The sequence below is a fragment of the Sciurus carolinensis genome, chromosome 13, assembly GCF_902686445.1.
Source record: "Sciurus carolinensis chromosome 13, mSciCar1.2, whole genome shotgun sequence".
In the NCBI taxonomy this organism is placed as follows: domain Eukaryota; kingdom Metazoa; phylum Chordata; class Mammalia; order Rodentia; family Sciuridae; genus Sciurus; species Sciurus carolinensis.
Window position 1 is genome coordinate 26,352,088 of NC_062225.1, and position 26,779 is coordinate 26,378,866.

Consider the following 26,779-nt stretch of genomic DNA (forward strand, 5'->3'; position numbering starts at 1 on the left):
TCCTTAAGTTATGGTTAGTATGAGCTGGGACAAGTTGTTGACTTTTAAATTTTCTTCATTGATGTCAATGATACTTTAAAACTGTCAAAACAACTTTTCCTGCAATGTAGTGGTGAACCACTGTTATTCAAACCATATGGTACAGATGAAGCCCACTCAGACCCAACACTAGGAGTGAACACATGGTCCAACTCAGGCTAACTAGATGGGGATTGGCTTAGGGTTGATCACATGATCTGAGCCAGACCAATGAGAGCTGACCTTACGTAGAACTAACATTTCTTTTCCAACTGTGTTGCAAGAGGGTAGAAAGCCTGGAGCTGCTGGCAATCATCTGGGTAGAACTATTTTACAAATGAAGCAGACACATAGGAAAGCAGCGCTAAGAGGAGACAGATGTTTGTGCTTGTGCAGCTGGAAGCCAGCATTGCTGGAAATAAGTACTGAATGTTTGAGTTTGTCACTCTTAACCTAGCAACTCAGATTAAGCTCACGTTTGTATTTGCATTTGTTTAACTCCTTTGTTGAAAGTGTTACTCCAACCTCCTTCCCCATAATTCAACAATTACCCACATTATTCTGTGATTTTTGAACTATTGCTCAGCCCCACCCTGCTTCCCATACCCTCTATTTCCATCAGACATCTGTGGCAGGGGACACTGACATCTAGTGGCCAGCGATAATGGCACAGGCTGTAGAGTCCATAGGTAGAAGAGACATTACCCAGGGTGTTTGCTGAGAAGGCCCAAAGCATGATTTCGACATGGTTTCTGACTGTCAAGTTTTGAATTCTGACTCTGGCTCTCCCAAAGGTTATTTGAATTTAATCTAGTACTCTTTTTATGAAGTTTGGAATAGCTTTGAACACTTCAACATTAGAAACTCTTACAAACATCATTTTTGTGTTTGCTTATAAGCCTACTGAAATGTTAGGGAAAAAAACCGAAACTGATTACGCATATCATATAAAAAATGAGTATTAACCCCTATGTATTCACATCATTGACTTTTTTTGGGGGGGGGGCTGCGAGGGATAGGGGATTGAACTCAGGGGCACTCAACCACTGAGCCACATCCCCAGCCCTATTTCATATATATATTTGGAGGCAGGGTCTCACTGAGTTGCTTAGCACCTCTCTTTTGCTCAGGCTGGCTTTTGAACTTGCGATCCTCCTGCCTCAGCCTCCTAAGCACTGCAGTTATAGGCATGCACCACCACATCATTGACTTCTTAATTCTACTCAAAAATAAAAAACAATTCTAGCACTGCTGTAGACCTAACACATACCTGTAATTTGTCTGAACTAACTCCACTAATGTTTCTCCAACAATAATTAAAAAATGGTTGCTTGAGGTGGGGAGTGTTTTAAAGATACACACTGAGTACTCAACTTCAAGGTAAGAAAATTAGTGATTCCAGTCACTCTTCCCAGTCTTACACTCAGGAATATACAAAAGAGGTGCACAGCTTGGTTGGCTTGGTAGGGAGGAGACTACTTTTTGTCTGTGGTAGGTTTCAGTCACTATATGCATTGGCAATCTGTTTCTTGGAATTGGGGTAGGTCCTAGTATTTTAAGACACTTAATTTTATTTAGGAACCCTTCTTTAAATGGTAAGGAAATATTTTAGCTACTAAATGATATACAATGATAGTCACCTTCAAAATTTACGCTGTACTCAAAATCCACAGAATCTTCAAAAATCGTTTCCATTTTTTAAACAGAAGCAAGTGTGTTGAGACACATACTTTAATATCAGTCTTTTCTTGCTTTCAATATATTTTATTTTGATGAAGTTACAAAAGTAGATACAAAATACTTTTTAAAAAGTACAGTTAACTGACTTAGAAAAATAGATAAAGCCCCTAAAGGTTTAAAAATATAACATAAACTTTTATGTAAAGAACATTTTAAAATATTTTAGATGGTAACCAGACTAACTTATGCAAACTACTTTCAATGTAGACCAAACATAGAATATTGCTTTATAATAAGTCTATAGCACACTGGTAATCCATCTGGATTTACAGAACACTTGTTTGGAACAAAATCTAATAATGAAAAGAAAACCCAAGTGAATTTCAGTGCAGTTGCTTCAATAAAATTACTGCTACCACATGTCAATATTATCCCCCTCTTACAACCTGAAATATCAAAACTGAATGCAAAAATAGATAGACCAAAGGACTATTTCCTTTTTGCCAGAATTCTTTAATAGTAGAAACCAAGTCCACTTAGTGAAATAGTGTGTCTGTTGAAGGTGCTCAGTGTCTGGTGTCCAGTCAGCATTTTTCTGGCTAGAGTTCCATACTGTCAGAAGATAGCTTCCTATCATGAGGCAGAAGTAACTTCAGCATCTAACTGGGGCTACCCAGGAACACATTTGGAGGACTTGTACTCTTTGGGCCTGATTTGTTTATACTTCTAAGGTAATGACATCACATTTCAGAAGCTCTATTTATGGTATGGCCTTGCTGCTCGGAGAGAAGCTATCATCATGGAACCTCCACAAGGCTTCCAAGAGTCATTATAACTTGGCAAAAGTTACTATCACCACAAGGATTGTCCCTTTTGCCTCTACGAGAAAAACTGTTACTAAAGTCATGGTGAATACACATTTGCATTTTCCAGTAAGCATCCCCAAAAGCTAGAGCTCTGTAAGTCTAAGATGAAGGGAACACCTTGCTAGCTGGCAGCCAGCCCCATAAAGTCAATTTATTCATGCAAATCTGAAGGAGAATAAAGGATACAATTGGCTGTCAATACAAAAACTGTAGTACAAGGTAGTTTGAATATTTAAACAAAAATCTATACATCGTTGTCCAAGTTTTTTTAAAGGCCTGAAAATTAAAGCACCACAGGATTAGCTGCATAATTTAGCAAGCACTCCCCAGCCCATGATTGTAATCACATATGAGGAGTAGAGATGTGACATTGAGGAAATGGTTTTCTCTTAGGAAGAAAAGGGAGTACTGTAGAACAGGGAAACCCTCGACATGAATAGGTTAAATCAAAAGTGAGACCAAGACACAATGATTTCTTCAAACATTTGTCAAAGAATGGCCCTCTAGCTATGTCAGGAAGGCACCATTCACTTCCCATCCTTTCTCTTTCCTCCAATTCTCCTGCCATCAGAAGTCAACAATTAATAATGTAATGTTTAGGTGTACTGTTAGTTGAGCCAAACTGGCTTGGGAACCTGGTAATGTTTTCATTAAAAAGAAAAAGAAAAGGAAAGAAAACAAAACTACATTCTAAATCTCAAATTACCAACAATTTTAAAATTTACATCCCATTAGTAAGCTGCCTTTACTACTGCCCAACCTTGTGACCATCTTTGGTTTGTTTTGGGGCTTAGTCATGAAAAGAGAATTTCCATGATTCAAAGTAGTGGAGAGAAGTGAAAAACCTCTTGAGAATACTTAAAATATTAAAGATGATGAAAGTATAACCCTAATTGAGAAACACAATTTCATTCCTTGTGGACTTAAAAAATTAAAGCCACTGGACACCATGGTGCATGCCTGTAATCCCAGTTACTTGAGAGGCTGAGGTTGAAGAATTACAAGTCCCAGGCTAGACTTGGCAACTTGGTGAGACCCTGTCTTGAATAGAGTTTTAAAAAAAGGCTTGGGATGTAGCTTAGTTGTAGAGCACTTGCCAAGCACGGAACGCCCTGTGTCTAATCCCTGGTACCATAAGAAATAAAAAGTCCACAGGGTTGGAAGTTGAGAGGCAATTATGTTGTAGGTGGCATTCAGAAACCTGTTCTCTTGCTTGCAATAATCAGTGTAAATGTACACAATGAATGACCTTTGGATACATTTAAAATATGGATTATAGAAAGTTTTACAGAGGGCTTTGTTTTTCATGATTACCCTACTCCTGGATTCCTCAAACTGATGTACAGTTTCAGCCTAAGTTAGATGAAATAATGTCTTCTAAAATTCTGTGTATGTTTAAGAATTTATTGAAATTGAGTTATTAAAAAACAAAAAAACAAAACAAAACAAAAAAAACCTCATCAAATCAAAGCCATCAAGGAGTCTGGTGAGTACTCTGCAAAATCCAAAGCTCGGTAACACAAAATGATGAACAAAAGCTCTGCCAATCTTCAAAAATCAAATGAAAAACAGGCATTTTTTTTTTTCACTAAATGTGAAGATTCTTTTATCCCAATAGAAAGAGAAGAACTTCAAGTTTTGATACAAACAGGATAAAACCCTATGGGCACTCAATCCATCCTTTGAGTAATTAACTGAATGATATAAAGTTGTCTTTTTTTTTTTTTAAAAAACTATTTTCCCATTATGTCAACTTTAAACACATATCTTTCTGTGTCAAATTATAAAATGTATGTACCTTCAAGGTTTTTTTTTAATTGTGGTTGTAAATTTTGTCCTTACTGGGATAAAGTTTGTGCATTTCTATACCACTCTTAAAAACACAGAAGTAATATTTTCAGGAAATTAAACAATAAAATACTCTACTTTTTCCACTCTCTGACTCAGAACTGCAAGGCCTCTGAAAAACAACATGAATGAAAATAGTGGCTTTGAGACCGAAGTTTGTCATAATTTTTTGGAAACTTTTTTTTTCCTTAGTCAAAAGCTATATATTAAATTGATTTGAAAGAAGCATTTCAAAATAAAAACCTACAAGAGACCATCCTTAGAATGCAAAAAAAAATTATCTATGATACATACACATTCCTAATAATTTAGATAGATGTGAATACAATCCCAAATAAAGATTAAAAAATAAAGTCACTTTAAAAATAACTTTGGTTACTCCCATTCCACGTATGCCATAAGAGATTTAAACTGTGATCATGGATTTTGAAAAAATATATATTCTTATCTTTAAAAACACTAGCATTCCAACTTGAAACTAAAAATTATCCAAAGTGACACAAAAGTTCTAAATGTTAAGGAAACTTAAAAATAAAATTTCTTTTATAAAATAAAAGAATAAAACTGATCTGATTGTGTTATTAGGAAATTTGTTCTGGAAACTTAGTAATAAATTATTGGTAAAAACTCTTACTATCTGTTATGCTGGTCAACTGAAACAGACTCAATCATTTTGCTGAGTAAAAATAAGAAGAAAACTAATAAACTACAGGCTAGTCATTACGTGTTAAAACCAAGTATGGCTGAAAATAATGGGAATGGTCCCACAGTCCCTCTGATTTTGATGTGTTCTTAAGATCTCACTCTGAAACTATCAGGCCCACCTACCTTTGGGACAATTTTATTTGTAGACACAAAAAATAGGTATCTTTTTATCTTGTTTTCTTAAAGTCTGTATCACTAGTCTATAACAGGTAACAATGAAATAGCTCTAGCAGTAGATGAAGCAAGAGTAACTTTGTTTTGAAGAAACATTTATCTGTCTTTCGAGCCAAGCTTCTCAATTAATTCCTGAAGAGGTGCCAACTCCCGCCTATCAATCAGATTAAACTCCTAAAAAGAGAAGAAAAATAAAATTAAAAAATGCACCTAAATTAATTAACTCTTTAATTTTTTCTTTTTAGAGAAAGGACTCCCAATCCTAGTTTTCTGAAATTCAAAAGAATGATCAAATGAATATCAATATGAATATTTTAGAGCAATTATTTTTACTCTCTTTTTAAAAATACTAGTGTTTCTAGAGTATTGGGGAAAAAAACAAAATCAAACCCTAAAACCCCACAAGTGTGATATTGTGATATATACTGATCTTCCTCACGGCTGTTTTCCTGACATACAGCTCCTAACATCCTTGGAATCTTCAGAGTGGCAAGTGTGTTTGTTCTGTGCTAAAGAGATGACTGGTGGCGGGAACCCTTGGAGAGAGCATCATGATGGGGCTGCTTACCAGAAAGACCAAGGCATGATTATTGTGTTTTGGGACTTTTAGTCCACCCAACCCTAGAGAGAAAAGAGCTGCTAAAGGATGAGTTAACCACCAATGGTTAATGATGTAATTAATTATAACCAAATAACACAGTCCCCATAAAAACCCAAAAGGACAAGATTCAGAGAGGTTCTAGATAACAGGTGAACACATGGAGGTTTCTGGAGTATGTTATGCCTAGAGAAGGTATGGTATTGAAACTCCACATCCCTTCTCCTAGGAATCACATTTTACATCTCTTCTATCTGGTGTTCATTTGTATCCCTTAAAATACCCTTCATAATAAAATAGTAAAGGTGTTTCCCTGAGTTCTGTGAGTAACTCCTGCAAATTAATCAAACTCAAGGAGGGTGTCCTGGGAACCCTGATTTATAGCTGCTCTATCAGAAATGACACACACACACACCCCTTTTGTGAAACCCATTGCTTCTGACTAATGTCTGAAGCTGGGGGCAGGACTTGTGGTACTAAGCTCTGAAGCTGTGATATCTCATACTACCTTTTCCAAATAGTGTCAGAATTTAATTAGTTAGTTAGATTAGAGGACACCCAGCTGGTGTCTGCTGTAAAATGGATTGCCTGATTAGTGTATGTGGAGGAAAACCTATACATTAGGTTTGTGTTATGAAAGTACAGTCTTTCCCCCCCTATATCCTTTACTAAGGGATTTATTAAATAAGTGATTATAGTGATATTATTGTGTGTGTAAATGATATTTATGTGTTTATGCATATATACACATAAAATATGTATATAAATACATATAATAAATGTGTATAAAATATGTATATGGGAATATACATATACACATATATAAAATATACATTTGAATTTCCATAGAAATTACCTGAAAACTACAAATTGAAGTTTTGACAGTGGCCACCTCTGGCATAGAAGCCTTTTTACTTTTACACCCAAACATTCATATATATACATGCCATGCAACAATCTTGGAAGATCACAAAGACTATAATATGTTTTCCTTTGTGTTATATACAGAGCCAGAGTACACAATATCTTCTGAAATGCTATCAGGCTTTTCTACCATAAAATGATATCCAGAGACATATTTATATTTTGTATACAAAATTATACAGCTCTAAGGTTAGGCTAAAGGAGTCCGATTCTTTGATATCTTTTTTTTTAAATGTGAATTATTTTGATTTTTAAAAGTAATCATTCTAGAAGGAACTTTGCATTGTGCAGAGGGTTGGGGCAGTGGGGATGGGAAGGATGGTAGAATGAGAGACATTATTACCCTACGTACATGTATGATTACACTACTGGTGTGACTAAGCACCATGTACAGCCAGAGGAATGAGAAGTTATGCTCCATTTGTGTAAAATGTGTCAAAATGCATACTGTCATGTATAACTAATTAGAAAAAATTTAAAAAATCAAATGTAAAAAAAAAAATTCTAACTAAGTGCTCAAAAGACAACAGGGCATATCCTTCAATGATACATCCTAAGCACAACCTGGGGAAGCCAGAGGCAGAAGGTCCAAAATGGAAGTAATACCTTTTTATGCTTCTATATATATTAATCAAACAATGTTTGGGGGGGGGGGTTAGAAATAAAACAGAAGACAGAAGCCTGCTTGTACTTAGCTGCTCTACAATCTATAAATAAGACATACTTGTCTTTATTAAGGTTATCAATCCAAATAAGTTCAAGTCGCAGGACCCAGAAATCAATATGGTTCTCTTACCTGAACAAAGAAAATAAAGTGCTTAAAGGAGGTGTTGAGGTGGGCCTCCTCTTGCAGCTGCATCACAGAATCAAAGTGCTGATGATAAATATGGGCATAAACCCTGAACAGACGCTTTAAGATGGTCTTTGCCACAGACATAAAGTTTTTGGGAAATGGGACACCTGTAACCCAAAATACATATTTATCAGTTTTTTATCTAATTGAATAGCAGCAAGTTTTGACAATGTCAAAAGCAACTGCAACATACACAAACACTCACAAGCACACACAAGCCCATTTCTATATAAAAGACAAAGTGAAAAACTCCCAAACCTAAGTATTCCTCACAAAGCACACTCTTTTCTGATTGCCTGAGAACAGCAGACACAGGCATCAAATTATACAAATCAAAATTCATATAATTTTAAGACTAGAATTTAATATCAGAGTTTCTTCCTAAGATTAAATTCAACAGTATTTTAATCATAAAGAAAGTACTATTTTGTAATTTGTAACTCCTAAAAAAAAGTACATGTACACTCTTTCTCTCTCAAGTGGAACTGGAAACTTTCCTACCCCAACAGAAGTACAGGTACATTCTGAGTCATTAGCAACTACATGTAAAAAGTATTTTCTTCTGAGTTACTCTGGGAAAGCTAGTTTTCATTTTCCTGTAGCCTAAAAGGTGGGTATGCATCCTGAAAAAGGGACAGAGAGGACCTCCCTATTTTTCAAAGAAAATAAACACCTCTTTAAAGAGGTGGTGGGGTGGGGTGGGCAGGGGTGATCTCTCTCTAAGTAGTGGAGACAGGTTCCAACTAGTTATGTTTCTGGAAATTTTTTTCTTTTTTTGGTACTAGCATTGAGCCCAGGGGTGCTTAACCACTGAGCCACATTCCCAGCCCTTTTTATATTTTATTTAGAGACAGGGTCTCACTAAGTTGCTTAGGGCCTTGCTGAGTTGCTGAGGATAGCTTTGAACTTGTGATCCTCTTGCCCTAGCCACCCAGGTCACTGGGATTACAAGTGTGCCTCACAGTGTCTGGCTCATTCCTATAAATTTTCGTTGACAATATTAAAATCTCTTAGAAAAACAGAGGTAGGAGAAAAAATACACTGGCACTGGCTACAGAAAATAAAACACTAAGAAGATTCAGCTTCCAAAACAACCAAGATGAGCCAGCCTTAAATGCCTGTTCCACAATACTACTCTTGAAATACGTCCTTTTTTCAACCTTTCAGAAAACAAAGGCCTATTAAAACACTCTTTTCCTGCATTTTTCTTTCATTCTTACTCCTTAACATCTTGAAATCAAGTATATTTTGCAGATTTTTGTGGTTATTCCCCTCCCTCCCCCAAGTCTTGTCAAACTTTACTTTTCAAACATTACACCAGAGCTTATAGAAATGATCCTGTAGGCAGGACCTTGTACTCAAGTATTAAAAAGGCAGGTTTTAAAAAACAAATACCTGTTCATTCAAAATGTACAAATGGGAATTTTAATATTATTGATAACTTGAATATATGACTAAATATTGATAATAAGCAGTTCTAATAAGAATAAGTAATGAGTAAAAGTAAGTCATAACCTAATGGGGCGGGGGGAGAATTCAGGAACATCAGAATGAATTATTAAAGAATAAGAATCTGAGAAAAAAGGATAAAGTAAAAACTGTTTTCTGTCTCATAAGAGGGAAACCTTAGTGAATAAACAAGTAAGCAATTTGTTTTGATCTAAGTACTTTCCAAGTTGAATTTAACATATTTTAGTAAAGACAATATACAATAAAGAATCTGTGAGAAAGGAAGTAACAGAATGGGAAAAGTGACCACAGCACACAGACCAAATGTAACAACTTGATATAAATTTTTCTCCTGAAAAAGTCTCTACTTAGATTGCAAAAAGTAATTCAACAATGTTACTCATAGATACTCAAATTGAAAACGACAAGGACTAATGTTATCCTTGAATAATGATGCCAAAATCTTCATCGAAATACTAGCAAGTAAGAAAAATTCTTCCAGCAGAGTGTTTTTAAAAAGAAATGATGGGGCTGGGGGTAAACCTCAGTGGTAGTGTGTGCTTAGCATTCAAGAGGCTGGCACCATAAATGAATGAATGAATGAATGAAATGGAGAAAGCCTTTCAGCCATCAACAGTAGATACAATGGAAATATATGATTTAAAAAAAAAAAAAACCCTTAGAACCATTGCAGATTTTAAAAACATTTTTATAATAGAAGTGGATAGATATTTCATTCACATGATTAAAAAAAAAAATCCACACCACTTTAACAAGAGATTCCTGCTTACTATGAAAATACTACAGGTATTTCAATAAAGGAAAGGAAACAAAATAAGGATGTCTGCCATTGTTGCCATAATTCAGCATTGCCCTGGAAGTTAGTGCAATTAGATAAGCAGGAAACAAGAATAATACATAGCAGAAAGGAAGAGACCAAATTAACATTATCTTCATATACTTTAAAAACTCAAGAGACCTGACCAAAAACTAATGGATACAAAGTTTGATGTTAGTTATAAAATTTATAGAAAAATCAACAGCTTCCCTACATATCAAATAATAATCAGTTGGAAACCAGATATCAATAAAAAGTATAAAATGCCTAGGAATAAATTTAAGAAACTTGAAGGATTAAATAAACTATAATAAAAGACAAAAGTGAATGAAGGATGATATCTTGTTCTTGACTAAGACGACTCTGTATTGTAAACAGAGAACAAGAATCCCAAATTGGATGCAATCGTAAGTAAAATCTAAGAGAGTTTTTTACCTTGAGAAAATGACTCTAAATTCTGAATGCGGTATTTGGAAGAACAAATACCGCAAAATAGCTATGAATATTCTGAAAAAGAAGAGAAGGGAAGGGAGACTGGTCCTACAAGATGCTAAAAGATACATGACCAAGTGAATTAAAACTGAGGAATTCCAACAGCAACAGATAAAAAGACAAAAATACCACAAAATATACGGCAGTTTGTTGCGCACATGAGATAACCAGGTGAGAAAAGGCATGTATTCAAAAGTGATATTGGGACAGAGTGGCTAGCTATTGTGGTTGGAAAAAAATGAAGGCAACATTCAGAAGTCAAAAATCCTGACAGACCCAGGATTTAACAGAAAAACAAAAATACTAAATGAAAACATAAATATTTTTATAACCTGGAAGTAAGGAAAGCTTAATCATCACTACTGAAATCCAAATCATAAAGGAAATGATTAATAGGCCAAAATAAATAAGGATGTTCAATAAACCAAAAAATGCTCCATCTCATCAATATTTTTAAAAATATTTTTTAAGTTGTTGATGAACCATTATTTTACTTACTTATTTATATGTGGTGCTGAGAATCAAACCCAGTGCCTCACACATGCTAGGCAAGTGCTCTATCACTGAGTCACAACCCCAGCCTTCATCAATATTTTTTAAATGTACATTAAAACATTTAAAAAAAAAATTGGTAAAGATTTTAAAATGAGTAAATAATCAGTGTGATGAAGAAACAGACACAAACATAATGGAGGTACGATGATACAGTGATAAAAACATTTTGGAGAAAAATAGAGCAGTCTCTATTAAATTATTTTAAGGCCGGGTTTGAGTCCCCAGCACTGTTAGATTGCGGAAATTCCAAACAAACAAAATTATTTTAAGATTAAAAAGTATTCAGAAAGAAAAGTAAGTTTTACAACATTAACTCACCAATCTTAGAAGGAAAAAGAGTTTCATCATCAAGCTGATCCTGAACCCAAGTCATCAAATAGTCAATGTATTTTGGTGCAGAACATTTGATTGGCTTTTTAATATTAGTACCATCTGCCCAATGATATTCATATCTGGAAAGAAAAGTGTTTTATTCATAGTTTTCAAAAACATTAACAAATGTGCAACTTGCAATCAAGCAGGTTCACATTTTATCAACACACTATATGTAACTTTAATAAATTATCTAAAGTTCTACTGAAAGTTACTGCAAGTTCTCTATAGAATATTCTGAAACGTGACAGTTATAACTGGAAGAGAAAAGGGAAACAATGTGGTAGCTGATGCATGTTTTATAGGACAGCCTTGGGAACTGCATTCCTGTCTAAAGTAGAAGGTGCTAAGGACTGGGCAAGAAGGTGATGGATCCACTATATTCTAAGATCCTTGGGTATAAATTATTATCATCAATGGAACCAAAATTATAAAACCCTGTTTCTTGGAGAGAGTGTTTAGAGAAATAACCTTCTTGGGCATATATACTTTCTCCCTTTATCTTTGCTAAGCTAGAACAATTAACAAGACTTATGCAAAACTGTGTCAAGTATTTAAGATACAGGCAAGTTTAAAATTCCTATTTTGTATTTGGCACCAGGGACTGAACCCAGGGCGCTTTTATTTTTTTTATTTTGAGACAGGATCTCACTAAAGTTGCTTAGGGCCTCCCTAAGTTGCTGAGCCTGGCTTTGAACTCGCACTCCTCCTGCCTCAACCTCCCAAGTCACTGGGATTACAGGCGTGTGCCACCATGTTGGGCTCCATTTAGCTTATTTTAAAGTCTAAGCAATAAAACTTACAACATAAAATAACAACATTCCCCCTAAAATACTTCAATAAAATTAGGACCAGAAAGTACCAAGGAAATACACCAAAAAACATTAATCCCATCACACCCTGACTTAACAATGTAAGAAAAAGTTCTATCCTCTTTTAAAACATCTCTTTAAAATTATAACGTCAAAACACTTTTTAATCTAGCATCTCTTTTACTAAATTGTATTCCTTTTGTAATTAGCATAAGAAAAAACAATCAAATATTAAAAAGTCAACTAAAGGGCTGGGGTTGTGGCTCAGGGGTAAAGTGCTTGCCTAGCATGTATGAGGCACTGGGTTCACATCTCAGCACCGCATATGAATAAATGAATAAAATAAAGGTCCATCAACAAAAAAAATTTTTTTTAAAGTTAACTTAACACTCTGAGAAATTCATTTAAAAACTAGCAAAAGGAATGATAAATGTTAATCTGTTAATCAAATTGAAAAAAAAAAAAAAAACCCAGAACTTTCGTACTTTTGTGATGGAAGATTTACCTAACTCAGATTTCTATACTTTTATTCTGACTTACTATGATGCAATATAAAAATCAAACACTGAGTAATCACATTCTGAAATATTTAATAATAACAGTTACACATTGGAAAAGCACCAGTTCAATCCCCAGCACCACAAAAACAAAACGACCTTAGCTATAATAGGTGAGTATTCAAGAACTAATAAAATTGAATGACATTTACATAAGCAAACAGATGAAAAACAAAAAGTCTTTATTATTTAACTTATATATCAATTAGAAAGCAAAAGTAATCCAAACACCTATATAATAGGCACCTGGGACCTGCTGACATGACTGGACAGCTTGCTTCCGTGCAGAATTCTGTAATAGTTCCATATAACATGTTAATCTGATTGAAGAAATCCACAGCTGCAAAGAGAATGGCATATCCGTTAAATATCTATATAAATATAACAAAAATGTCAGACCTATATGTTGAAGGCCAAATGGATAATGTTGTTTTTGTGTGTGTGTGGTTGGGGGCGGGGGTGTTGAGATGGGGCTCTCTATGTTTCTTAGACTGGTGTCAAACTCCCTGGCTCAAGTGATCCTCCTGCCTCAGCCTCCTGAGTAACTAGAATTATAAGCACCTGCCACCATATCTGGCTTATGCTTATTATTAACTTTTAATGTACTAAACTTCTCAACAGCACGTAGAAAAGTAAAATACTAGATATCTTAATGGTGAATATTATATCATTAGAACAGACAATCTGGTTATATTCAAGGGAATGAAAAATCCACAGCTTTCTTTGGGTGTGTGTGTGGGGCAGTACTGGGGATTGAACTCAGTCACACTCAACCATGAGCCACATCCCCAGTCCTATTTTGTATTTTATTTAGAGACAGGGTCTCACTGAGTTGCTTAGTGCCTCTCCATTGCTCAGGCTGGCTTTGAACTCCCAATCCTCTTGTCTCAGCCTCCTGAGCCATTGGGGTTACAGGTGTGTGCCACTGTGTCCAGTCATAGTTTATTAATCTGAACAAGACAGTGTGATTTGTTAGGAAAGAGAATAAAACTGTTGTAAAATATACTGTGAGTGAGAAGGTATATTAGTTGTTTCAACAGACACAAAATATCTTAATTCAGCATAGATATTTGAAGCCTCCAGCATACTGAGAACATAAGAAAGATGGGAACAAGTTCCTTGCCCTGGGGTCTCCATCTAACAGAAGGGACAAAATTAAAGGAGATGAACAATACAAAATACAAGAAGATAGGACTCAAAGGACAAGTATTATTGGGAAAAATACGAAATAAACACTCTAGCTTCACTTCTTAGTTGACTTTTGCACAACTGGGCAATACTAGCTTTGCTGTACACGACACCTCTGGCATGTGGGTTACAATGATAACCATTGTGTTGGTTATTCCTCAGGGACCTGAAGACCACTTTTGATGAAAACACTGACTCTTCACTTGGGCCTGCAGATGTCCAATGGGTGAAGACACTGAGATGAAAGTGTCTGGCATCTTTATCTTCATATTGTGTCTGTCTCCTCTGCTGACTTAACCCTTGGGTCAGACTCTACTCAATACTGAATGCAGACATGTTGGTCATTTGAGAAATGTTCAAACTTAATATAGGGTTAAATTGTTCAAAACTTAATATAGGGTTAAATTGATCTAGACTTCTTTAGTCTCCCTCTCTCTCTCCCACTTAAGGCTAAAGACCAACCACTAAGAGCAGAAACAACAGACCATGAAGGAATGAAAAGAGGTGCTTACAAGTTCCTGGAAAATCTTCATTGTTCTCAGAAAATACACAAATATTCTTCCACTTTATCAGCCTATCCCTCTTCCTCATTATTCCTATCCTTTATCTGTAACTCCTGAACCCCTTGGAGTTAAGAAGCTAATATATAAGCAAAGCTCCCTCTTCTCCATTTTTTGGCCATTGAATACAAAGCCTTTCTTTCTCCCCAAAACCTATCTCTCAGACATTGGTTTTTCTGAAAGATCAGCTTCTGAACCTGGATTCAGTAACAAGGAAGTTCAGAGAGAAAGCAATGTCAGGAAAAGCTGAGGTAGTCAGGGAGTTCTTAAAGGCCTTTAGTTAGATCTGGGAGAAAATGGAAGAGGAGATGGGGGTGAGTACTCCTGACTTAGTGAAGTGTAATTTTTCTGTGTAAAGAGAACAACCTATCTCTTACAAAGTTTTAAAAATGTTTTGGTCCTCTAAGGGAATACCTAAACATCAACAAGGGCTTTTCCATATTTCTTTAAAAACAGATTTTAAAAATTCCAGCTTGTCAAAAGGAATTTTATGTAAAACTCCCTTACTTATAAACCTTCCTCTTATTTAGTTTCTAAGAAACTAACATTTAGATCCTCAATATTCATACAAAACAAAGAATATGACCAAATGGTGGCTATTTTCATTTAAAGTAACTTGTCAAAATATGGTGTAGGGATTCCATTTCAGGGGGGGTCTGTGAGACCAAAACAATTTTAATTGTATTTTCTCTCTCTCTCTCTCTCTCTGTCTGTCTCAAGAGGATACAGTGATTTTTTTCCAGAGGCTCCATGATATCACAATACAGTGAATGCAAAAGCAAATTTAAGAATCAAACTGTCAGCCAGGAGTGGTGGTGCACGCTGTAATCCTAGTGGCTAAGAAGGTTGAGGCAGAAGGATAGAGAGTTCAAAGCCAGCCTCAGCAAAAGCAAGGTGCTAAAGCAACTCAGTGAGACCCTGTCTAAATAAAATACAGAATAAGGGTGGGGATGTGGCTCAGTGGTCAAGTGCCCTGATTTCAACCCCTGGTAGCAAAAAAGAAAAAAAAGAAAAAAAGAATCAAACTGTGTTAAACCAGACATTAAATAAGAGTCACAAAAATATACAAAAACGCCATATTTCTCACTAAAATTTGTTTAGAAAACATTCATTTTTAAATAAAAGTATATACGCTAACATGTAATAGGTTTATTGTTATTTTTAAACTTATTTAAAATCTCATTTAAAAATAACAGCCACTCTGGAAAGCAGTGTGGAGATTCCTCAGAAAGCTTGGAATGGAAACACCATTTGACCCAGCTATCCCACTCCTTGGCCTATACCCAAAGGACTTAAAATCAGCATACTACAGAGATACAGCCACATCAATGTTCATTGCTGCTCAATTCACCATAGCCAGATTGTGGAACCAACCTAGATGCCCTTCAGTTGATGAATGGATAAAGAAACTGTGGCATATATATACAATGGAATATTACTCCGCAATGAAGAATGATAAAATTATGGCATTTACAGGCAAATGGATGAAATTGGAGAATATCATGCTAAGTGAGATAAGACAATCTCAAAAAACTAAAGGACGAATGATCTCGCTGATAAGCAGATGAGGACATATAATGGGGGGTGGGAGGGGTTAGCATTAGGTTTAGGGTTAGGGATAAGGAGAACAGTAAGAATGAAGGAAAGAAGGACTGTATAGAGGGAAAAGAGGGGTGGGAGGGGTGGGGGGAAGGGAAAAAAAATAATCAAACATCATTGCCCTATGTAAACGTATGATTACACAAATGGTATGCCTTGACTCTATGTACAAATAGAGAAACAACATGTATCCCATTTGTATACAATAATAAAAAAAATAATAACTTTAAAAAAAACTTTAAAATTTTCTCAATGATATTGGCTAAATTATATTTTTATTTTGTGCATATTGTGCATATATGAATATGTAACAACCCCATGAGTATGTACAACTATAAGGCAACAATAAAAAACGTGGGAAAATAAAATAAAATTTTCTCAGTTTTAATTTCTAACACAGTAACACTGGATACACTGTACACAATTAAAAGCTCTTTGGAGTTCTCAATTTTGAAGAGAAGGTGTTCCCAGACTAAAAAGGTTTAAACTACTGACTTTAAGCAGTAAGTCTAAAAGAAAGAAATCTAAGGCTAAAAGGAATGAGGTTAAAAAAGGTCTTTTTTCCTGAATAAATAATACTTCACATGGTTCAAATATCAAAATAATATGCAAAAGTATAGAGTAAAAACAAAATCTAAATTCCAATACTCTCCTGTATTACATACAGGTAACTACTTTACATTTTTGCCTCCAGCCCCCAAAATTTCTTAACCCTTTCTTACACAAAAGATAACATACTGCGTAGTTCTGTATCTTTTTTTTCTCTGAACAATACAAATATGGCTTTTTAACAAATGAGAAAAGCAAAAAATTTTAAATGTAGCTACTAGAAAACTTAAAATTACATAAGTAGCTCATATTAGATTACTACTGAACAGCGAGGATCAAGGCAATGATTATAAATACTGATAATATCCCATAAAAAGACAACTAGACCCAATCGAAACCACAACTTATTTTGAAATTATCAAAAACTGCTTCCAAAGTTTAAATAAAGAAACAAAAGACATGAGCAGTTAACACAGTACTGAAGTAAAGGAAGAGAGTAGAAGGACTAACACTACTCAGTTTCAACACTTACTAGTAAAACTACATTAATCAAGACAGTGCACAGTACTGGTGAAACAACAAACTGACTGGTCAATGGAACAGAATAGAGAACACAGAAATAGTCAATTGAGCTTTGACAAAAGAGCAAAGACAACACATTTGAGAAAAGATAGTCCCTTCAATAGCACAAGAACTGGACATCCACGTGCAAAAAAAAAAAAAAAAAAAGACACAGATCTACAGATCTCTCACAAAAAGTATAAAACTCCTAGAAGACACAGTAGAAAATCATATGACTTGGGTTTGTCAATGACTTTTTAGATACTACACCAAAGGCATAATCAGTGAAAGAGATAGCTGCTTTTCATTAAATTAAAATTTTCTGTTGTGCAGAAGTCACTGTTAAGAGAATAAAAAGACAAACAACATGCTGGAAGAAAATAACTGCAAATATTTGCACAAGACACGTTATAGAGGACTATTATCTAAAATATACAGAGAACTCAACTCAAAAAAACAACAAAACAAGTCAAAGACCTTAACAGATACCTCATCAAAGATATACAGATGGCAAATAAGCATATGAAAAGATATTCCACATCAGATGTCATCAAGGAAATGCACATTAAAACAATAAGATATCAATATACTTCTATTTAGATTGGCCAAAATCCAGCATATCAACAACACAAAACACTGGCAAGGATGTGGAACAACAGCAACTCTCATTCATTGCCAATGGGTATTCCAAAATGGCACTATGAAAGACTGGTGGTTTCTTAGAAAACGGAAAACGCTACTCAATTGGTCACTGTGCTCCATGGTATTTACCCAAAACTGAAAGGGGAAGTTATACTTCATGTATGTATGTCAAACTACACTCTATTGTCATGTATATCTAAAAGGAACAACAACAACAAAAACTTATCTACACAAAAACTAGCACATGTGTTTTTTACAGCAGATTTATTCACAACTACCTAAACTTGGAGATAGCTGATATATTTTTCAGTAAGTGATTGGATAAACTGTGATAAATCTAGAAAATATCAGGGCTAAAAACAATGAAGACATGGAAGAAACTTAAATATTACCAAGTACAAGAAGCCATTCTGAAGAGGCTTCACATCGGGGAATTCTAACTATATGACATTCTGTAAAAGGTTAAACTATGGAGACAATAAAAATGATCAGGAGATAGAAAAAAAAAGATCAGTGACTGCCAGATGTTATGGAAGAGGGAGAGATGAATAGGCAAAACATAGAGGATTTTTAAGGCAGTGAAATCACTTTGTGATGATACTATAATGTTATGTATCATCATAAATTTGTCCAAACCTGTAAAATGTGCAAGTAAGAGTAAACACTACTGTAAACTAGGAAGTTGGACAATTTAATAAAGGACTAGATTCTATGCAACTATATACCACTACCTATCAAGTAACCTGCAAACAATAACAAAATCAAACCTGGATTTGATCAAGATTCCAAATCTGCAACAACATGGTAACTACTAGCTATATATGGCTACTTACATTAAAATTTATTTAAATTAAATTAAAATTTCAGTTCCTTAGTTACACTAGCTACATTTCAAGGTATTGAACAATCTCATCTTTATAGAAAGTTCTACTGGACAGAGCTGCTAGAGATCTTACAATGAATACAGGAGATAAAAGGAAGGACAGCACAGTGGGCACTTTGGGGATACGATCAGCAGAATTCATACTCTGGAATATAAACAATGTGGTTTCTCCAACAAAGAAGCAAGCAGGGAAAAAAGACTGCAATAGAGGGGAAACCTGTGGATTAAGAGATTCAAGAAACGGGTCTTGTTAGATCCTGATTTAAACTAAGCTTACATTAAAAAAAAAAAAAAAAAAAAAAAAAAAAATTGCCAGGTGTTGTGGTGCACACCTGTTATCCCAGCAGCTCAGGAGGCTAGGCAGGAGGACTGTGAGTTCAAAGCCAGCTTCAGCAACCTTGCAAGATCCTGTCTCTAAATAAAGTACAAAAAGGGCCAGGGATGTGGCTTAGTGATTAAGTGCTCCTGGGATCAATCCCCAGGACAAAAAAAAAAAAAAAAAAAATATAGGACAGTCAGGGAAACGCGAACACAGACCAGATATTTGAAAACATTAAAGGATGACAGTACTTTCGTTATTTTTAAAAGGAGTTCTTGTCCTTAGATACTCATTGAAGTATTTATAGATGAAATAACACGTTTGGGATTTATTTCAAAATACGGGAATACAGAAGCACAAATTGGCCACAAATTGATATATGCTGAAGCTGGATAATGGATACCTGGGAATTCACTAGTTTCTTCACTTTTCTGTTTGAAATTTTCCATTAAAAAGTTCCCAGACCTATCTCATCTCAGAAACAAGAGGCACTCTAGCCTCAGCATATCAGTTCATGTCATGTCATCATTCTCTTGGACTCAGAGTGACCCTTTGGCTCATGGATCCCTCATTTTCTCTGTCTCTCAATTTCCTTCTGACTATTCCTAAATCATAAAACAACTGATGCCCATAGAAACTGCAGTCAATTTTTCTGTATGTGTAGGCAAATGAATACTACTAGGAGTGCAGGCAAAACTGCCCAGATGGATTCCTTATAAACTCATAGTCCATAGGCAGAATTCATACATGTGTTAGTATTTTATTTGCCCTTACTCAGCTCTTCACTGTATTCTCCTTAGGAATTACCCCAAAGCATTTCATCATTTTACTCACATTTCTCTACTCAACCATACAAGCCACAATTATGTATTCTAAAGAACACAGCTTTGGATGTATTTGTGCTTATGTTTCCTTACAGATAATGTATTGTAACACTTATGCCTATAAAAGAAATTCATTAACAAGATTTCAGCAAAATCTCTTCATAAACCAATGAAGTTAAACACTGTTAAAAAACTTACTATTAACTGCAATCCATTCATTGAGGTCTTCTCCCTCTGGCAACATAACAGCCTGTCTCAGATTCCCACTTCCTAGAGTTGCTTCTGCATGTTTTAAGAGTTCATATTGGTGAGAACCTTCAGGGATATTCTTCTTTGGCTTGAATGTTTTAGAAGAGCGGCTACTGCTGTTGGATTAAAAGTAAAAATGTATGAATTTTTAGTACTAAAAGCAGAATGGCATCATTTTAGGTATATAAATCACTCTGTGAAATGAAAATTTTTAAAAACTTCCCTAAGCTGGACATGGTGGCAAGCCTATAATCCCAGTGATTCAGGAGGCTGAGGCCCTAAGCAACTCAGTGAGACCCTGTCTCTAAATGAAATATGAAAAAGGGCTAGAGATGTGGCTCAGTGGTTAAGCACCCTGGGTTCAATTTCCAGTACCAAAAAACAAAAAAATTCCAAATAGGACAGGTTGGAAGAGAGCTGATGACCACAATAAAAAGGATGACACATAGAAGCCCACTATACAGGACACTTTAACCAAAGAAAACACTTATATTCTGGTCCTTGATCTGCCACTAGCTCTGTGACTACCTGAGACACCTATCTTTTTGGCCTCAATTTCCACCTGCAGAAAATGGTGAAGGGAGGGAGTTGGCTCTAAAGTTCTCCATTTCAGGATTCAGTTTTCTACACTGAAATATTTGAGATGCTACCAAAGAAAACCACACTAAAAGAAAAAAAAATATGAAGTTTGATCAGGGAAAATAAATGAGACAGATATAACTTGGGTTTGTTTTTTTGGGGGGAGGGCAGATTTTATTCCTATCTTATACCATTCACAAGGTCCTCCTAAAATGAAACAAAACCTAGAAACCTTAAAGAAAAAATGGACTGACTTCAAATTGGAACAATTAAAACTTCATAACAGAGCAAAAAGACAGGCAACAACAACAAAAAGTACTTGCAACATATTTACATAAGATGAACTGAATAAATAAAAAGGGCTGGAGATGTGACTCAGTGGTTAAGCACTCCTGGGTTCAATCCTTAGTACCAAAAAAAAAAAAAAAAAAAAAAAAAAAAGAAAGAAAAACCTGGAAACAATCCTAAAGTTTACCAGTAAATGAATAAACTATAGTACATCCACATCATGAAATACTGTACAGTAGTAAAGAATGAGATAGAATACATATATCATACACATACTCACACAGAAGGATTCAAAACATGGCTAAACATCTAGAACAAAAGGTAGAGCAGAAGTCCATTTTGTTAATGCATAGAAAGTATCAAAACAACACGTTAAAACTAATAATTACTTCTAGGAAGGGTCAGGAAATAGAACTGTGGTCTTCCCTTTACCTGAGAAATTTGAATTTTAACCAAGAGTGTAAGAAGCAAAAAAGCCAGGCATGGGGGCACATAATCCCAGCTACTGGGGAGGTTGAGGCAAGAAGATCTCAAGTTTCAAGGTCAGCCTGGGCAATTTAGTGAGACCCTGTCTCAAAATAAAATAGAAAAGGGCTGGAGATATAGAGTATTTGCAAAATCCTGGGTTCAATCCCTCATACCGCCACCGCCACCGCCACCAAAAAAAAAGAAAGAAAGAAAAGGAAAAGAAAAAAGAATTGTGAAAACAGTAAAAATCAAATATAGATAAAGGTTTTTTTTTTTTTTAACACAATAAAGGACTACATTTAGAGGGGAGTACTAAACTAGAAGGACCAGTCATTTACACACAGAAATAAGATGTGAATGACTACATCTCAAAAACATGAAATAATTTCTCGAGAGTCAATATAATCTTCATCTAACTCAAGACTTTTGTACTTTGAATTACACCACCAACAGTGAAAACGATCCACAGAATAGAAAAAAATTTTTGCAAATCACAGATGTGGTAAGGAGCCTGTATTCAAGATATACACAAAACTTATACCTCAAAAACAAAAAGACAATCCAACTTTAAAAGAGGCAAAGGATATAAATAGACTTTACAGAAAAAAGATGCTCAATATTATCAGTCGTTAGAGAAATGCAAATAAAATCAGGAGATCCCATTTTACACCCTGATGGCTATAATAAAAAAGACAACAAGTGCTAGAGAGGGTGTGGGGAAATTGAAACTTTCATACAGTGCTAGTGGGAATATAAAATGGTGTAGTATTTGGCAGTTATGCAAGAAAGTAAACCCAGAGGTAACATATAAACCAGCAATTCCACTCCTAGGTATATACTCAAGAAACAAGGTATCCACACAAAAACCTGTACACACATGTTCACAGCAGCATAGCCAAAAAGTGTAAATAACTCAAGTGTCCAACAGCAAGGCAAAGTGTAAACGAAATAAAACCTCACACTTAGGTCCAAAAGGCAACTGTACATCCCCAAACCACTAAACTCAGATTGTGGGTTCATGTGTAATAATTCCAGTAATATGGAAAATGTCAAGCAAATCTAAGTCAAAAAGATTTTTTAAATATGGTAATCATATTCCAGAGGCTATACTCTTAAGAAAATGACATTTAGACAAAAATATTTTTAGTAATGCTATTTTGTAGTAGCAAAATAGTAAAAAAAAATCCAAACGTCTCACATTAAAGAAGGGGTAAACTCTGGTTATGAAACACTGTATTTCAATAAAATTTAATGATGTCAAACACGTGGATCATGTTCATCATTAAAATGATTAAGCATACAGTTAAGCTACACACAGGTAGAGAGAACCACCCAAGAATAAGGTGCTACAGAGCAAGGCTTTTCTCAAATCTTAATGTGCATAAAAATCAGAGAACTTAAAAATTGTCCATTTAAGCCTCGTTTGGGCCCTTTATTTCTAAAATGGGATTCTACTGAGGATAAGAGGAGTTAAAAAGTCACAAAATCAGTAAGTGGGCAGAATCAAAATTGGATAGCAGAGTCTGGTTGCAAGACCCACATCTAACTTCCAGCTTCCTCCAACTACACATTTTCCTGGGGCAGCATTTTTCCACGGGGGTAATTTAATACTGACAATAACGAAACCAGACATATGATGATGTAAAAAGCTAAGTCAGCAAGCATCGTCACTAGAGCTCCAGACTGGACAGAAACTGGGAACCCCCGGCAAGGCCAGGCGCTCCGCCTCCAGATCGCCTCCCCGCCCCCGGGGGCGTTCGGGCGGAAAAGTTTGGAGGCGCTACCGGCCTCGGGGCCTTTCAGCTTCCAACCCCCAGCTCGGCTTCCTTTGCTTCGACCTTCATCTCTGTCAGTCCCTCCCCACTTCGGCCACCCCCGTGGACTCCAGCAGGGGCAGAGCGGATGCCAGCCACCGGACCCTGATGCCGGGCCGGGTCATCCCCTCAGGACCCCGTTAGCCCGTCCCCGACCTCCGCCCTCAGCCTGGCGCCCTCCGCCCGGCCCTACTTACAAGAGGAAGCTCATCTTCGGTCCTTGGAGAACAGGGGAGGGGCCGCTGGCCCCCACCCCGTCAGGATTCGGAACTGGCGCGGGAACCGAGAGTAAGAGGACGGTCCTCTGTTCACAGACAGCGGGAGGCTGGCAGCAGGGTCTCCGAGCCCGGGTTTCCGCGGCTGCAGGCCGGAGTAAACCGCGGCGTCCGCCTCCCCACCTCCCCCACCTCACAGACCCGAAATGCGGAACCAGCAAAATCTCGCGATCCAAAGCTTCACCCCGCCCCTCGAAGAGGGATTTGACATCCCTTTCACTCCGCCCCCTGTTTAGCGATAAGCCAATTAGCATTCTGAATGCAGGGACTTCCCTCTCCTGGAGGCGTGGTGAGGGAACGCTGTGGTCCGGAAGGGTGGCTGGCTTTGCTCTTGGTGGAGCTTGGTGCTACCGTGTTTTTTCCCTACTACCCAGGTAGCGGTAGGGACACTATGAGCAATATAAACCCCTGCAATTAAAAAAAATTTTTGAATCTATTTTTAATAGGGATTATTTACATCGCATAAAATTCTCCCCTTCAAAATATACATTTCATTGTGGGTTTTTTGTTTGTTTGTTTCGGGTTGTGTATATTCAGATTTGTGCAACCATCATCACTTTATCTAGTTCTAGAACATTTTCATACCATACTCATTAGCCGTCACTCCCTGTCCCTCCCCTTCCCCATCCCAACTCCTGCCAACCACTAGTCTACTTTCTATATCTATGAATTTTCTTAATCTGGACATTTCATATAAATAGAATCATTCAGTAAGTGATCTTTTGTGACTGACTTCAGCACAGTGTTTTAAGATTCACCCCTGTAACATATTTGAGGACTTCATTCCTTTCACAAAATGAATGATATTCCATTGTGCAACACAGCACAATGTTTATCCAGTCATCTATTGTTTATCCAGTCATCTATTGATGGATATTTGGGTTGTTTTCACTTTTTCATCATTATGAATAATGCTATTAACATCCAGGTACAGGTTTTCATGTGGGTGAAGGATTCAATAACACCAAGTGACAGCTACATGACACCACAGTGGAATGAAAAAGGCAAGAAAAAGGGAAATTTATGGGAAACTTGAGAAATAGAACAGCAAATGGCTGTGCAGGAGGACTGGTGTAAATAAGAGATTGTCCCCTGTACCTGTTACCATGATAGTCATGTTGATTTTATTTCATTCAAATATCACCTGTCACATTAAATTATGTTTATTTTTATTTTGTTGACTTCGAGTTTATAATTTAAACATGTGATTTGATATAACTGAATAGAAGCTATATACCTAAGGATGCAGACTCATACTTTTTTCATAACTTACATTATCTAAGTAATATAATTATCATAAAAACATCAGAAGAATAAAGGATTCAAGGTTTTTCCCCCATTTTAATGGAATTGTTCTTGAAGCCAAAGAATTATCAAATCAATGAAAGATCAGCAATTTAGTAGATAAAGCTTTTACTATGGTTATGTTTAGGGAGGGAGGGAGATAGCCTTCAGGATTAGGTGAAAATCCCAGGTCAATATTTGACTGATATCAATATGGGTCACTTAGAAATCAAAGATAAGATTTTCTGGTGAGAGAAGGGAGTGGAGAAAGAGAAATTGCTGATTGCTAATTGCTTCAGGGCAATTTCTTTTCACTAGATGGGGGCTATCCAAAGATTGTGGAAGTTTTTTTTTTTTTTTTTTAATTCCCTCCTTGTCTCAGTCAAACAGAGAGATCACTGCACACCATCTGCTTATAGCAGATACTGAAAACAGAAGTTCAATGGCAAGTTATAAAGCCACCAGTTCCTCCTCTCTTGAATCTCTCACCCACCCCTTTCCAGCTTCCTTGGACGGATTTGCAACCTTGCATTTTCATTTTGTGTAAGTGTGCTGTCTCATCATTTGCAAACCTCCAGCTTTACACTATCAACTGTACCCACAAAGGGCCTCTTCCCACTTTGGTCACAGAAGGGTTCCTGCTTCTCCCAGCCAGTTGGTGCTCCCAGGAGTTCATGTTTTAGCCTCAGTCACAGGTAAGTCTAAAAGGACAGTAAAGCTGCTAAGATGTCCCTGCCCATTATCTTGAGACCCAGGTTGCAGACTATGAAAGAGAAATCCAATTTATCAGACACCAAAAACTCACTGGAACAAAAAAGCCACATGACTATTTCCACTCTGAAAATGTCGTAAGTCGGAAATCAGACCTCTGTGTTAGTCATATTCATTGCTGAACAAAATGTATGGCCTCTGTCCTCCTGGAGCTTATATTCAGTTGGGGAATACAGATATTAATCAAATGATTATACCAGTAGATGATATGTAATTACAGTTGTAGTAAGTGAAAAGCATAGAATGCATGAAGAGCATTAAAAGAATGTGACAAGAAGGATCAAAGAGAGACTGAGGAGTTTAAGTGTCATTTAAACTAAGTCCCCAGAAGATGAGTTAGCTGATCAAAGAGGAGAGGTGGGGCGTTCTGTTCAGAATCAACAGAGCATGCAAAGGCTTTGAAGCAGTCAGGAGTTTACTATAGTTGAGGAACTGAAAGAACCCAGTGTGATGAGAATGTGACTCTCTAGGGGGAAAGTGAAGTGAAATGAAACCAGTCACCAAGAATCTTTTAGCCTATTTGAAGCCAGGTGGCCACCCACTGAAAAGTGTTTGGAAGAACAATGCTATCTACTCTTTTAAAAGCCAAAACAGATAAGAGGTTATCATACTTATCTGGGCAGAGATCTAGTTGACCAGGACTAGGTCAATATGGGGAGTGGTAGATGAAATTGAGATATATTTTGGAGAGAAATTATACAAGTCTCAGTGAAGAGCTAGATGTGGAGGCCTAGAGAACAAACTTTTAAGTCAGGCAGTCTGGGGGTACAGCCTTGAAGGATGAGTAGCAGTGATTTTGGGAAACAGAGAGGAATGTGACCTAATAATAAAAAGACAGGATGTGCTCTCTGGGGTCTGAGGGAAGAAAGCAGGCAGAAAGATTGATTGGGGCTGGGTATAGAAGAACCTGAGCACCTTACCCCACAGAACTTGATCTAAAAATTGGGGTATAAAGTATTTGTCTTAAACAAATCATATTTCAATATAATACTGTGGAAACATAGAAACAAGTCCTTTTTGTCAAGCATGTTAAACACCTACAGTGATGTTCACATGTAATTTCCCTCTTGAGATTTCACAGTTTTGGCAAAGAGAATTCTCAAAATTTTAAGAGGGCTGGGCTTCTTGAAAATTGGGCATGACTGTTTCCTTCTTCACAGTCATGGTTATAAGCCCAGGTAACTG

General features: G+C 36.3%; 1 protein-coding gene across 2 annotated transcripts; it reads right to left on the bottom strand.

Annotated features, from left to right (window-relative positions):
- Window positions 1-4,111: 4,111 nt before the first annotated feature.
- Mob1a (MOB kinase activator 1A) lies at window positions 4,112-23,705 on the bottom strand. Of its 2 annotated transcripts, none has more exons than XM_047522306.1 (6): window positions 23,462-23,705; window positions 20,065-20,228; window positions 12,988-13,081; window positions 11,319-11,452; window positions 7,610-7,773; window positions 4,112-5,465 (listed from the first exon to the last, which is right to left on the bottom strand). In XM_047522306.1, the coding sequence occupies exons 1-6, from the start codon at window positions 23,473-23,475 to the stop codon at window positions 5,388-5,390; spliced, it is 648 nt and encodes a 215-aa protein (XP_047378262.1). In that variant the 5' UTR covers window positions 23,476-23,705; the 3' UTR covers window positions 4,112-5,387. The 2 variants fall into 2 exon arrangements, with proteins under 2 accessions (XP_047378262.1, XP_047378260.1); XM_047522304.1 differs by having other exon boundaries at window positions 20,065-20,231.
- Window positions 23,706-26,779: the final 3,074 nt, after the last annotated feature.

What these genes read in the sequence shown, in the direction of transcription:
- Mob1a (XM_047522304.1), bottom strand. An exon ending in TGAATGGATTGCAGTTAATA is followed by an intron (nt 13,082 to 20,064) that starts GTAAGTTTTTTA and finishes TTCTCTTTGCAG; the next exon opens with CTGTGGATTTCTTCAATCAG. An exon ending in ACTTTATTTTCTTTGTTCAG is followed by an intron (nt 5,466 to 7,609) that starts GTAAGAGAACCA and finishes TTCTCTTTTTAG; the next exon opens with GAGTTTAATCTGATTGATAG.